Source organism: Parasteatoda tepidariorum, chromosome 6 (genome assembly GCF_043381705.1).
Source record: "Parasteatoda tepidariorum isolate YZ-2023 chromosome 6, CAS_Ptep_4.0, whole genome shotgun sequence".
NCBI lineage: Eukaryota > Metazoa > Arthropoda > Arachnida > Araneae > Theridiidae > Parasteatoda > Parasteatoda tepidariorum.
Window position 1 is genome coordinate 91,517,795 of NC_092209.1, and position 16,239 is coordinate 91,534,033.

The 16,239-nt window shown below is 30.1% G+C and overlaps 1 protein-coding gene across 1 annotated transcript in view; it reads left to right on the top strand.

Moving 5' to 3' along the window:
• LOC107442029 (uncharacterized) overlaps window positions 1-10,562 on the top strand; it is a 15,900-nt gene extending 5,338 nt beyond the window's left edge. Inside the window, exon 2 of the mRNA XM_021145256.3 lies at window positions 8,234-10,562. Coding sequence (XP_021000915.1) covers window positions 8,234-9,133 — 900 coding nt within the window. The 3' untranslated portion in view covers window positions 9,134-10,562. The remainder of the gene's footprint in view (window positions 1-8,233) is intronic.
• Window positions 10,563-16,239: the final 5,677 nt, after the last annotated feature.

Consider the following 16,239-nt stretch of genomic DNA (forward strand, 5'->3'; position numbering starts at 1 on the left):
TTCCCACAACAAATCAATACCTCTGGGGGTACTGATCCAGGAGTTTCCTTGTCTTCTGGATTGGTTCAAAATGACAAGGCTACGGAGTTGAACGTAAGTAGTCGTAAACCCATGAAATTGGGTCGGCTGTTCAACGACGGTTATAAAATAAAATATAATTCAATTCAGATTAACTTTAACTTGACTCAATTGAAATTCGTTTCTTCGCTTCTTCTTTTTTTTTTGCTTCCGGCCGAGTAAAAACGTGCTGACACATTCTGCTACGCCCCGAGTTATCTCGGGATAATAAATATTTACAATATCTACATACCCGAGTTCACTCGGGATTCTCAAAGCATAGTGGAATAATGACCAAAAAATGAAACTTTTGATAACTATCAATTTGAACGTTCTCTAAATCTAGAAGCGTCAACACAGATATCGATTTTCTGGAAGATTAAAAAAAAAAAAAATTTATATTTTTTAAAAGAACGTCTAAGAACATGAACTATGAGACAATTGTTTATCGATTTTCAATAATAAAATGAAACCCTAAGAAATGCTTTTGTTTTACCATCATTGTCTGAATGTCGTCGCCTATGAAAATGTATCGTCGATTTACTACGGAAGAGCACGCTCTGATTGCAGGTTTGTTTCTGAAATAAGATACATTTTGGTGGAATTTCGCATGAATTATTATTGTTCAGTGGAGCGTGGATGCTTCTGATAACATTGTAACCTATAAAAATGAATACATCCGACTGGATGAGCAATGGTTTAATGTGTCATTCGGTTTTTTCCCCCCAACATCTTTTGCAAATTTGTGAGATAATTCATTCGAATTATCAGTGGTAACCCGAATTATAGATATTTTCCTCCATTCTTTGCAGTTTTGTACACTCCCTGGCCATATTCGATAATGATCAGGTGACAGCAGTATTGTTTTCAACTCGGATGAAACTAGTTTGCATTCCTGCATCCATGGGGTTAACATTGCAATGCAATACGTTAAAATTAAATACAAATAGGAGGTATATATAAAAACCCATTACGTGTGTGTTTAAATATAAAAGTATGGCCTATAAACTCGTGCAAAACATGTCATTATTAAAACACTACACTGAGTCTAATTATTATAATATACTATAATATAATGCTCGATATAATAAATATTCTATATTTATATAATATATATATTCTAATTTAACCTATCGTCAAACTTGTATTATATATATTGTCTCATTTAACCAATGGATTCAGGAGCAAGTGCAAACCGCGTAAAAACAATAAAGCTGTACAGTATCATGTCGCGAATTGTAGAGCTTTGACTTCTATGACTCCCCCCAAACCTACTACGGGCTGCAGAGCAAATGCCTTACTTTTTACACGATAAGCTCTTCAATGACCAAAGTCGTTCAGTTTCTCAATCACCATTATGTAGAATCTTTTTTTAAATCGAAAAACTTCCATACAGCAATTTTTAATAATAAGCTAAAAGAAAGAAGAAGAACTGCATCTTTTAATCTAATCTGACAGATTACTGTTTTTTATGGGTCTCTACACGCTAAACATATTTTTTTCCCGCTATTTTTTATTAAATTACGTTAAAACAAGGAAAAAAATATTTAGCATTTTAATAGTTTATGGTTAAGAAGTACAGCAAGAAACATCGGTGTCTTTTTCTGCGTTAAGAGTGAAAATTTTCAAACACGGCTCACTTTCGAACAATAATTTTTCTTATTTGAAGAGAAACAGTTATTCATCGTTGAAATTTCTTTCCTTTACAAAATCATTTACTGCTAAATTTTTGAATAAGAATGAAAAAAAAATTTAAAGCTTTTTTTTTTTTTTTTTTTTTTTTTTTTTTTTTTTTTTTTTTTTTTTTTNTTTTTTTTTTTTTTTTTTTTTGATTTTATATTTTAGTAAAAATATAATTCCGATAATCTAACAGATTTTTTTAGTTTAGACTGTTATTTATAATTAAAAATTGCCAAAATATATTTTTGCTCGTAATTAGAAAGACAGAAAAAAATATATATAAGATGGACCCATGTGCATCAAAGGGTTATTTGGTAATGATACAAACGAGTATAACGTTAAATGCATTTGAATAGTAAAATAATTGCATCAAATTATCGATTTTGAGCATATGATTGAGCACAAAATTAAAAATTTGCAACGAGACTATCGAAGGCGGCTATCGGCAACCCTCGGAACTCCGAAGTTCGAATCGTTGGCTTATGTTAGGCCAACTTTGAATTTCAATACTACTTGAAAATAATATTTGGAACAAAGAATTCACGAATTTTTTCTAAATTTCATGAATGATTACAATTATTAAATTTCCCGAATATTACAATTACAAATTCAGTGATTGGAGACAGCTTTAAGCCATTTTTCCTAATATAAATTCATAAAATATATAAAAACCAAAACATGGGAGAAGTATGCTAGACTTATAAAAAATTTTTTTAAAAAAAGTAGGTTGAATTAATGAGCAGCGTATTTCTGCCTCACCTTCGTTGATAAAATGCATTTTTCGCATTGCTCTTAATGATTGTATTACTTGCGAAAATTAATAAAAATATATTAACTTTTAATTTATCACGGCAACCACATTGATTTTTTTAACTATCGATAGTGCTTTCCTTCGCTTAAATATCAATTTGTGATCACTAACATACATATATATATAAAGTGTCCCCCCGAATAACTTTTGATCTAATGAACGGGTCTTAATGTACAGGAACTCAAGCTTAATGGCTCGAGGGGGTGACCCAAATATCCTAATTTGCAGACGATATTGAATGTGCAGACGATATTTGAAATCAGACGCAAAATCGTACTTACTCAGAATAGACATACTTTTTTTAGACGGATTTTGATTATTGACCCCAAAACTAATAAAACGCTTGAAAGAAACAATCTGCTCTAAATTAATTAAAAAAATATATTTATCTTATTTATACATACAAAAGAAAATATTTCGTTTATATTCTTTATGAATTTTTGTTATTCAATTTACTAATGATTAAAATAAAAATTGAATTCTAAGGTATGAAAATTTTATACCACAATTATAAAAAAAAAATCTACAAGATAAAATTTAAAATTTTATGTAATTTTACAAGACTTGAAAAGAAATGGGTCGAATGATTGTTGAGCATTAAAAATAACACCTTCTTTGGAATGATAAAATAGCCCCCAAAAAATACATGAATTCTTCCTCCCTAAACTAAGGTATTTTGAAGGAAATTCAAGAGAATGTTCTGATATTTCGTAACTTAAAATATCATTTGCACACATCCTATTTAAAGCTAGCCATTCGTTGTAAAACGTGAAAATCCGATGATCGAATCAAAAGTTATTAAGCTGTCTGCTTTTTTATTACATGAGCAAAAAAAATAAGCGGACCTGAATAACTTTTAAGTTACGAAATCATACACCCAGACGTACTTTTCCCGAATAAACATACCTTTTCTTTTTTTCTCCTCCAGACGGATTTTTGACTCTCAAAATATCTGAGAAATAGGCTACCCCCCCATACTTTGATTCTTAGTTGGAAACCCCTTATCCGTCTCGAAAACTTTTTAAGGGAAATCTCTGCGCACACATTTATGAAATTCGTTTATCCAAAGATAATCGTAGCTTTTAGCATTTTTTAAAATTTTATTATCTTTTTTAACAATAGTCGAAAAAGTTTTTAATGGTAAGATATAAAAATTTTTTTATACATTTTAAAGAATGTATTTTTAAATGGCAAAATACAAAATGGGAGCAAAATCGATCGAATAGTTCCTGCGAAAACGAATTTTAAAAATACCGTCTCTTTCGAACTCGATGTTTTAATACATATCTGAAAGGAGAATGATCCTATTTTGAATTAATCCTTCAATAAAACCCACATTTATGGGTTAGAAAAAAGCTATGAATTGAAAATGAATTATTCATAATTATGATCATAGTAGTCAATATGTACATTCCGGGCATTAAAACAAAGAGATTTTGTGTAGTGAATCCTAATATTAGTAACGGACGACCGGCGGCGGCACCGATAAGCTCAAAACGTCGGCTAACCGCTAGAGTGGATTTGAGGGTCACTCAGAAAACGTTACTTTTAAAGCACTCCATTTATTTCTACTCTCCCCCCCTTCTTTTTTTAAAGCATTTTTGGATGAGACTGGGTTTTTTTTTTATTTGTTACTAAATGGAGATGGATCCGTGCCTTCTGGCGACATGCATGGAGGATACGCAGATTTGATCATCTGAGCTAGAATAATGTCACTTTTTCGGATGAAAGTGGGGAAGAACATTGATCCTTTTTTTTTAAAGGTATGAAATAACTTTTTTTGTTTTAAGTAAACGGCGAGTAAATAAGGAAAATGAACTCTTTTAACTTTCATTTAAAAACAGTAGAATTACTTTTAATGTTTTTTTTGTTTATTTAACGTAAGGGCTCAAAAAAAATATGAATACATTTAAAACTAAATAATGGTAAAATTATTCTAGTTTTTATGAGAAACGTGCAAGAAGGAAGTTGAAGGGAACTTCGACCTGCATGCATTCAGACTAAGAAAGCTTCCAAGCTATACAACAACAACAACAAAAAAGGGGGGGGGGCAGGGCTCGAAAAAACTCAGAAATTTTACCAGTCCCCGAGGACGGCTTGTCCAACAATGTACCCGCCCTCCTTTGAAACTAACCTGTCGCTTCTAAATAAATAAGAATATTATTTTTTCTTATTTATTACAAACATTTATATAAATTACACAATGAATTAGTAGCTACTAGGATTACATTATACAGTAATAAAAGAAATACTAGGTTACTAATAGTAAAACCTAGTATTTCTTTTATGAAATAATTTAAATGACAAAGGTCAAGTTATCTGGAATGTCAATTTATCCGAGGGTACTGCGTTTTTTAAATTAATCAAATATGGCGTTTCAAGCCTATGATTGCCAATCAAGCCTATGATTTACGGAGGTTTCTGTAAATCATAGGCTTAAAGGGAAATCAGAAGTCACAAGGGGGTTTTCCATTTAGGTACATGTTCGTAATTGCGTTTAACGCTTAGTCCCGCAGTGGACTCATCGTTAAGACACGGTTCCCAGCAGATCACCGAAGTCAAGCATTACTCACTACGGTCAGTGTGCGGGTGGGTGACCACTTGGATCAGTCTGCGTAGGGACCGAGGGTGTGCGGTGTTGGCTCTCGTAAAACTGTGCTACCGTAAAGTGCTCTACTTCGCGCAGGTCGTCGGGCTACCGAAGCGGGGGTGCATCCCCTCCGCAGAGGATCAAAATTGTGATGGCATGTCCTCGGATCATCCTCCGGGATGTTTCCCAGACCGTCGCCAATAGCCCATTGTGTAGCTCTAGTGCGACGTAAATTAACAACAACAGCGTTTAACGCTTACGTAATGTGTTTTTTTGTAAGTTCATTGCTGAAAAGTCCCTTTCAACTGCTGCAGTACTCCCAGACGGAAAAAACATCAATCCACCATGCGCAGTATGTTGCTGTACGGGATTTCTAGATTAGAGGGTCATTTTAGAAGTGAGGCGCTAGACTCTTGTAAGATAACAAAAATTGAAAGTGTATCACGAACATTAACGGGAAAACGACCGTCCGCGCGGACATCCGATTCGAGAAATTCGTTGTCCGCGGGAAATTTTTGACCACCGAGGAAGGGCGGTTTTTCGAGCCCTGGGGGGGGGGTGCTTTTATTTTTAATTCAAATTTTCTTTTCCTTATGAAATTAAATTGTACTCACTATTTGACTCCAGTAAAGTACTTCTAAATAAATTGGATGACGACGTCTTTAAGAATTAAAATACAGTCGGGCTTCTATTTAACGAACTGCCATTGTACGAATTTCTCCATTATGCGAATTTTTTCCGATGAACCAAGAACATTTTGGAAATTTCTTCGTAAAATAACTTCCAAATAGCGAAGTGAATTTTCTATTGAACGAACTTTTTCATTGAGATCCACTTTTGAGATCCACATTTCAAACTTGTTAACGCATTTTACGGCGGAAATGACCTGGAATTAAATTTCCAAACCACTTAACTTTTAGAGAGAGCAGTAAAATCTCTTTCCCTTTTTGTTTGCATTTCAAACGAAAAATCCGACAAAATCAATCGATTTTATCAGTAGCCATTAAACTTAAGAACGCATGTAATAATGTATGTTTAAAAGTGTTCGATTCTCGGGCCGGGCAAGGTTGTCTCAGCCTTTCATCCCTTCAGTGGGTCGATAAATGAGTACCAAGCATGCTTGGGAACTAAACACTGGGGGTTCCGGGTTCGGCCGAACACCTGACCGGAACATCTGCTCCTGCACCCCAGAAAACTGAGATGGGCACAGTAGGCCTTGGCCCTCTAGGGCTGTCGCGCCACTGAGTTTAATTTATTAAACTTAAGAACGCATGTTATAATGTATGTTTAAAATTACTTTGCAGTCATAATTTTATACATAAATTTAGCTTTTTTTAGTTGAAAAAGTATGTATCATGTAGTGTATAATGTTTTGCTCTATTCTTATGCACATTTCTTTTATGGTTAAGATTTATAAAATGAATAGTAGATACTAGTTTACAATATAAAGGTGTATCCAATGCTTGTTTTAATTATGTCTAGTGTTTATGAATTTAAAACCTGCTTTGTGTCGTTTAAGCATTTTTAAAGGTGATTTTCTATTTAGCGAATTTTCCCTATAACGAACTTATTACCGGAATTTATCAACTTCGTTAAATAGAGGTCCGATTGTATGTACTGAAGGAAGATCAACAATAACATTAATATATATATATATATTTATTTGAAGGGGAAAAAACTTATATATTTTTGGAAATTATAATTTTATGTACCTCAGCATAATTTCTGCTAAAATCCACTATGAAAAATAATTAAAAATGATGGATTCAGCTTTTAATAAATGCATATTTTTCCAGTTTTGTCTTTTTGACAATAATTTGGTGTTAAATGAAGAAAGAAAAAAAAAACGTGTTCATTGTAAAGCTGGTCGAAAACGTAATACTGTGATTTAAATATTTTTCTTCATTTAAAGAAAAGTATAGTTAATAAGTTTCACAACTAGGCTACTCATTTAAAATATGCGATCATTTTGATTCTATAGATGCTTGCAAAATAATAATAATAACAGGGTATTTGCTAAAATTTAGATTTTCAAAGCCATGATTTTTCATGAATAATTCCATGACTTGCCGAAGTGACTATTTTATCCGACAAAAACAAGACACTTTAGTGTCTTGTTTTTGTCGGATAAACATTATAAAAAGCATTATAATAACATTACATGGCATTATACATAAACATTATAAAAAGCATTATAATAACAAAAGCATTATAATAACATTCATTTAAAAAAGCATTATAATAACATTCATTTAAAAAAGCATTATAATAACATTCATGGAAATGATAGATATAACCAAAACTGTTGTACTCTGCATCTTCATATGTATTGATTTTCCACTTAAAAAAACAGAGAAAAAAAAAAGAGTTGAAGCAATAAAATAGCTGGGAAAAAAATACAAAAGCAAATAATTAAATACAGTCAGATATATGTTATTTAAATTTTTTTTTATTTCTTCTTAAAACTAAGTGTACTATAAAAAGTCTAAACTAGAATTTTAAATTGACAAAATAAAAAAGCAATAAACAAATAAAATAATTCTGAAATCAGGGCAGTTTAAAACCTAAATTTAAAAGATAATTCGCTCTAGAAATGATGTTCTTTCCTTCAATTTTTGAAAGAACACCCTAATTTTTAAAGAACAGGGTAAAAACATTTTATATTTTAATAAAATATGACTGTGAGTGGGGATTTTGTTACCAATTCAGATATTCGGAACACTGCAGTGGCGTAGTTTTAATGTATTTCCGAGGGGAAGTATCGGCTATCTCCTTCATATATATATTTATTCTAACCGTTTAAATTACAAAAAATGAAAACTTTTTTCATAAATATATCCTACTTACCGTACAACACTTCATTCATCAAGTAATATACATAACTTCAGAGGGGGTTTTGTCCCCCCAAAACTACTCCACTAGAACACTATGAAATTGGGAGGGGGTAAATTCCATTTTAAAAATGAGATTTTTCGGCGACCTAAATCCATGATTTTCTTTTAAAAAAATATTTATAATCATGATAAATTTTGTTCAATAGCGAAATCCATGACTCTCCATGTAAGCCTAATCAAAATTTCAATTCTTTTTTTCAGTTGTTGTGTTGTTTCCTCCTCCTGAGTGCGTGTGTTGTTGCAACAAATGGCCACCTCAACAGATTCAAAGTGGCTCGTCACAGAGTGGGTACTTCAAAATTCTCTCTGAATCCATTAAAGCCTTTCATCAATTTGATGAGGCCCGATCCAATGAAGGCAGCCGCCCAAAGGCATCATCCAAAATATCTACCTCCACCCCCTGGCATGTACCACCCTCCCATGCACCATCATCCAGCCAGAGCATCTTCTGTAGGCTATGGGATGCACCCATACCGACCCTATCCATCGCAGTACACTCGTTACCTACCCCCTTCCACCATGTCCCTTGTACCCCCCTTATCAGCAGCACCTTCCACTCTCATGTACTCCACTCTCATGAATGATCATCATCATCATTCATACAGACCTATGGCATCTGATCTGCAGATTAAGGCTGTGAGGATACCTTCCAAAAATCGCAGGCCGACAGCGGATTCTTTGAACATAGCGGACAGTGTCGTTCGCCAGTTGCTGGACTTCCCCCATCAGCAGCAGCAACAACCGCTGGACCAGAATTACCCGTCCGTTCTCGTCATTGAAGACCCGGACGTGACGTCCTCCAGCGCTCAAACCGAAATGGTGAGTGATTCGTTGTCACAATCCTCACCCAAACTGGTGATATCTCCACCCGTTCATGCAGATTTCGCATCTGACTCGTCCGTGGACTCTTCCAGCAGCGCGTCCAACAACCCGGAAGTATTCGTCATCGTGTCAAAAAATAAGAACAAAAATAATTATTACGTGGATGAGAAAAAATCGTCCGATATGATGACGTCTTCAGGTGGTTCCAAGTTAAAGAAATATAAAATAACGTCGGCTTATGACGAGAATGGTGGACGACAGGTTTGGATCATAAAGTGAAAAAGTCTTTTTGGATGTTTTAAATATGGAGTTGCTTGATGCAATTGTTTTATAAGAATCCCCTATGGGTGAACAAACATTCAGTACACTCCTGGTGAGAGGTGCTGCAAACATGAGAGGTGCTGGTACATTTCTACAAAAAGTTCATTCACTAGATAGGCCAACACAGCCAAAAATAAAAAAAATCTACAAATGTTTATGGAGTGAAAATTATAAGGAGATGAATATATTTAAATCTGAACATTAATCTTTATGGAGTATATTGGCAAACGACACAAGCAAAGTGAAGAGGACGCCATACCAAGGGAGAAACTCAACGTCGACAATTCTCTTTCACCTCCATTACTAATTTGAAATTTAAAAGTAAGCTCAGGCAATTCTAAAGTAAGCCATGAATTTTCAATGGCTGAAAAAATAATTTCAAAATGCAAGCAAATGATAGGAAGAGAAGTTTTCCTCGTCATTTATTTTCATTTTCAGAATTTTAAAAATTTCTTTTCAATGTTTGAATCTTTCTTTAAGTTAGCCTGAACTCACTTTATCTATACTTTAAATGAGTTATTGAGGTAAACGAGAGCTTGCGACGAAACGTTACTACCGCGGTGTCCTCTTAATAGTTTCGTTGGAGAAATAATTTCCTTTTTTATACAAAAAATGAATTAGCAAGAAAATTTTGGAACCATAACTTAAAATAGATATTTTTAAAGCAATTTCAAATTTAAAAAATCTAATTTTTTAAAAATACTTTTAAAAAAAGAAAGAAAATAGTTTATATAAGATTTTTTTTGCTTAAGAAATTTTTTGTGTAATTCCCTTTCATAGTTTTTGTTTATGACAATGTTGTAAATTTAACAAGTTGATAAATTATTGAACATCAAGTAATTAAGGATCATTAATAAAACAAATAATTAATAAGACAATTCAAAGTGAAAGTTTTTCTTTTTTTTAAAAATAAAAGTCATATTTTACTGAATTACAATGCATAACATAAGAAACTTTCTTTTAATTAAAATTTTTTACAGAAGAGATAATTCGAAATAATAAATTATAATTTAAATATAATTCTTTTTAATTGAAATGCATTTCTATTTAATCGATATAATTTAATTGAATGAAATAAAATTCCTTTATTACAAAAGTTTTCTTTATTTTATAAAACACATTCCCAAAAACTTTGTTAATACAATATGATGTGATAGATATTTTATTTTCCTTTCTTTTTTTTATCTTCAATAAGCTAAATTACATATTATTTCTTTGTTTCCATTGTATTGCACACCTTGTGAAGGTGCCAAACATTTTTATATTTATTTTGCTCAGTGCAATGAAATAAACAACTTATTTTTGTAGCAACATGTTTTATGTAAAACTGTTAAATGCTTTGAAGAAAATTTGTAAATTTTAATAAATATTTTTTTTAAATATAAAATAATGTTTATTTATATAGTTATAAAAGATATAATCATTTATTTTTATACCAACAAAAATGGGAAAAGAAACATAAAATTCATTTTAAGAATAAAAATTTTCTAAAAATAAAAATGCTAAACAAAAACATGACATCTAAAATCACAAAATAATTACAATATGTGTGACTTTTCAGATTGTGTTTTCTACTAAAAATGTATTTAGTTATTTTTTTTTTTTTTTAATTTTTCAAAATGAAAACAAAAAATTGACACATAATTTTTAAATAAAAAAATTTCTGCATTCACATTTCCATCAAGAATAAAGAAAACACCCTAAAACAGGGGTGATTGTGAGCCCAAGTCAAAGTTCCGGAAAAATTTCAAAAAAAAAAAGAAGTTTTAATTGAAAAATTAAAAAATAATTTAAACAAGTTTTTTTTCCCTTTTCTCAGTATTTCTTAGTTTGATTAAAATATATTTAAAATTTTACGCATACCTATACCATTTACACATACCTATGATGACCTGGAGAAGTAATTAATATTTACAAATATGTCTTTCTTTCTTGAGTTTATGATTATAACAACTATTTACTGATAAAAAATGAATATTAATCATGAATATAAGCTTATTAAGTATCTCTCTGGCTCTCCCTTACAAACAAATAAAATAAACTGTGTTTTTAAGTTCCACCTTTGAAAATTTGATTTCCGGAAACTTCTGTGATCAATGATTTTTTTAAAACATCTGGACCTTCGATCTCCAGAAACTTCCAGATCACTATGTGATCACCTCTGTTAGCAAAAATTCCGGAAATCCGGATTTTTTCCGGAGCACAATCAGCCCTGCTAAAAAGAAATTTAACACTGAACTTTTTGGAGTCATTAACAAGGTCTAGCTTTGTTTAGAAGAAATGAATAGCTCACCGATTGCATATTTCCACAAGAACGACCCACACATTATACGAATGACTTGTTTTTTTTCTTCCAATTCCTACTGTTATTTCACACTCTCCTTATATCGTATTAAAATTTTCAGTTGTCAAAATAATATTTTTTATTCATCCACTCAGAAGTTCAAATACAATTTTTAACACTTGTAGTGACGTTAACACGCTTTTTTCAAATATTAATTCCTTCATTAAATTTATTCAACTAAATTTAGTTTTATAGGGGAGAAAAAACTTTAATTATTTAATAAAAAAGTAACTAAAATAAAAATTTTCCTTGCTGACCTGAGTAGGAACTGACTTTTTTTTAATATTATTTGTTTTAAAAAAAGAAAATATTTCTTTTTTTTTTCTTCATTTTATTAGAAACAGTTAACTTAGTATAACCATATTATAATAATCACTGAATAAATACACTTTATGGGAGTCATTTATATCTTTACTGTCATTTATATCACTTCATCATCATTCATTTCTTTTTTTTTTTATCTCAACTCTATAAATTTCATTTTAAAAAAATCAACCTTAATTGAACTTTTCAAAACATCAGGTCGGGAATNACCCTATTGTACTTGCCTTTTGCCGTTATCCTACCTAGAATGCCAGCTTGCGGCCTTACGTTTGCCGTGAGGTGTGTGCTTACTGGGTATGTTGTTTTTTAAGAAAAAACTTTTCCCAGAAAAATTTATTTAAAAAACAAATTTAAAATAGATATTACAGAGTCCGTAGTCAAGTCTTTCAACAAAAAAATAAGCACCTTTTAGGTACTCAAAAAATATTTTTTTAAGTGCTATGTACATTAACAAAATACAAAATAATTTTCAAAGACTTTACATGATCATGATAAAATAACTAGTTTTTGACATAAAGAAATCCTTTCTTGATTATATTAGCCATCATAAAATAGATCGAAAGATTTTTTGGTTCGATATCAGAGTGTGGCAAATGGAGAATATCTTGCAAAATGTAGCAGAGTTGCACACGAGATTGAAATAATCTCACCGAACCCAGCTCAGCACCTTTAAGGGCTTTTAAAAAACGAAAATCAGCACCTCCAAACACTTTTTAAAAACGCTACGCACCATGTATGAATTAGAGGTCTAAATTTAAACCACTGACTTTTCTAAAGACTGATTTCAGTCCCGAGGACTGAAAAGTTGCAGTCATGAAAGTAGTTGTTGACCAACAGCCAGTTGATGGTCAAGGGAGGTTGAGACTTTCTTTTTAAGCTCCTGGGGAAAATTGAACAGAAATTCCACTGCCAGGCACTTCTCCTCTATTGAATAACCAGGGAGAAAACGTTTCTTTTTATGCAGGAAAGCTTGCAGCTAAAAATTCAGAAAAGGCCTGAACTATTACTCAGAGAGTTAAAACTATATAAAAATAAATTGGCTATATTCTAATTGAATTAAAAATAAATAAAACAAAAATACTCAAGAGAGAAAGAACCCTCTATTTTTTCAGTTTGCATGTTCATGGGATAAATGGCACTTTTTGGAAATCAATTTTTAATTTTAGAATAGTAATTAATAGAATCATAATTAAAAATTTTGCTCAATTATATACAGGAAAAGTTATTTTTAATTTTTTAGAAGAAAAAAAAATTACTCTTAAATAAGGTCAAAATATTTTACTTCGGCCAAATTTTTAAAATTGAATTGGCTTATGATAAAAACTATATTCTAATTCCGAACTTGCATTTCTTAATAAAATATGTAACTTTTTATTGCTCCAAAAGTTAAATTATCAAAACAACTTGTCAATTATACATAAGAAGCGTTAAACTATGCATACAAGAAAAAAAATACTTTCTGGCAGATTTTTATATTATTTTACTTAGGCCAATTTTCTTATAATAGGCATGTGATCAAAATTATTTTCTTACATTTTTATTTTAATTAAAATAAATAACTTTTTGTCACTTCAAGAATAAACTTGTCAGTTTGACATAAATCTCAGTAAATTATACATGCGTTAAAAAGATAATACTTTAAATTAAAAGCAGAATTTTCAATTTTTGTCCACTTTTCTTTATAAAGGACAGAAATCATTTTCTTATTCTTAAACTTAATATTTTAAGGAGCTTTTTATTGCTGAAAAGTTAAATTGATTAAAATAAACTTGTCAACTATACATAAAAAGTGTTAAATCTTACAAATGCACTTTAAAGGTGGGAGAATTATTTTTTCTAAAGCACAAGTTCAAAATGATTTTACAGATTCCTATTAGAACTTCTAATTCCCTTCATTGCCTAGGAGATAAATTATTTTGTATCAAAAGCTCATAAATATTGGCAAAAAAATTATCATAGAGAATGAAAAGCAGACTTTTCAAACATTTTAACATCAATTAACAGCAAACTTCGAGAAAGAATGCAAAACAAAAATATTAATAAAAACTACAAAATGGAAAAAATACATATTTTATTATAAAAATTCATTTGGTAACAAATGTTTTAACACACTCAAAACATTTTTTATATACATTAAGTAATATAAAAGAGAAAGTTTTTGATTTAAACAAAACCTTAACATTTCTTAAAATTATTTGATTTGTCATATTTATAGTCTTAATGGAATGTCTTTCAATTTAAAATTCTTAAAACTTATGCAGTATTTATGAACTTCTATAAAATATTTACAAAAAAACATTGAAAAATTGTATATATATACTTAATAACTACAGGGTATCTGCTACATTTTCAAATCCATGACTAATTCCAAGAGATTTTCATGACTTGACGAAGTTACTATTTTCTCCGACAAAAACAGAATAAATTTAAAAAATCATTCAAATAACGTTAATTGAAATGATAGGTATAACCAAAACTTATACTCTGCATCCTCATATTTATAGATTTTAAATTTAAAAAACAGAGTAAACAAAGAGTTGAAGCAATAAAATGGCTGAAAAAAATATAAAAGCAAATAATTTTCTTTCTTTCTTTTTTTCTGTAGAATTAATTCTAAAGATACTTTTCTTGTTCATCGAAAAGGAAAGAAATACTCCTGATTTTTCTGTACTCACTTCGGAATAAAAAAAATTTGCCAATGACTGGCTTGCTTCAGTCAGAATTTTAAATTTATAAAATGAAAAAAATAAATAATAAAAATTCTAAAATCACAGAAGTTTAAAAGATAATTTGCTCTAGAAATAATGTTTTTTCTTTCATTTTTTTAAAGAACACCATAATTTTTAAAGATCATGATAAAAACATTTTATATTCTAATAAAATATGACTGCAAGTGGGGATTTTATTACAAATTCAGATATTCGGAACACCATGAAATTGGGAGGGGGGAGGTAAATGCCATTTTAAAAATTAGATTTTTTGGCTGCCTTAATCCATGACTTTCCATGAATTTTTTTTCAAAAAAATAAAAATCATGACATTTCATGAGAAATTTTGCTCAGTGGCGAAATTCATGACTTCCCAGGTGCACAGATACCCTGTAATTAAAATCAACTCATTCAAGTAAGAGAGAAAAACTGTAAAACTATATAAATGTGTTTTAAGACATTAACAAAAATTTTGGTAATAAATAATTCTAAAAAATAGGGAAAAACTACATACTAAAAATATTAACCACAATAAATATTTATATGAGGCACTGTGACTATTCACCAATTTTTAAGACTAGTTGAAAAAGGAGGGTAAAGATAATATGCAAAACAGGTTTATTAAACTTGCATAAAAATACATATATAGTCAATGAATAATGATAGAAATGAAATCATGTGTATAAAGAAAATCTTTTTAACAATTTCAAAACCACTAAAATAAGAGAGACCATTTGCTGACCCTATAAATATTTACAACATTTTTTACTTTTATTGAAGAGTTACATACACTTCAAGAAGTGGTAAAAAAAAAATTCTTTGCACATAACTTTAAAGACTTAGAATTTATNTATTTAAAGTCTTAATGGAATGTCTTTCAATTTAAAATTCTTAAAACTTATGCAGTATTTATGAACTTCTATAAAATATTTACAAAAAAACATTGAAAAATTGTATATATACTAATACTAATTAAATAATAACTACAGGGTATCTGCTACATTTTGAATTTTCAAATCCATTACTAATTCCAAGAATTTTTCATGACTTGACGGAATAATAAATTTAACAAAACAGACTCCAACAAAAACAGAATAATAAATTTAAAAAATCATTAAAATAACGTTAATTGAAATGATAGGTATAACCAAAACTTATACTCTGCATCCTCATATTTATAGATTTTAAATTTAAAAAACAGAGTAAACAAAGAGTTGAAGCAATAAAATGGCTGAAAAAAATACAAAAGCAAATAATTTTCTTTCTGTCTTTTTTTTCTGTAGAATTAATTCTAAAGATACTTTTCTTGTTCATCAAAAAGGAAAGAAATACTCCTGATTTTTCTGTACTCATTTCAGAATAAAAAAAAAATTGCCAATGACTGTCTTGCTTCAGTCAGAATTTTAAACTGATAAAATGAAAAAAATAAATAATAAAAATTCTAAAATCACAGAAGTTTAAAAGATAATTCGCTCTAGAAATGATGTTTTTTCTTTCATTTTTTTTAAGAACACCATAAATTTTAAAGATCATGATAAAAACATTTTATATTCTAATAAAATATGACTGCAAGTGATGATTTCGTTATGAATTCAGATGTNAATTGGGAGGGGGGAGGTAAATGCCATTTCAAAAATTAGACTTTTTGGCTGCCTTAATCCATGACTTTCCATGAATTTTTTTTCAAA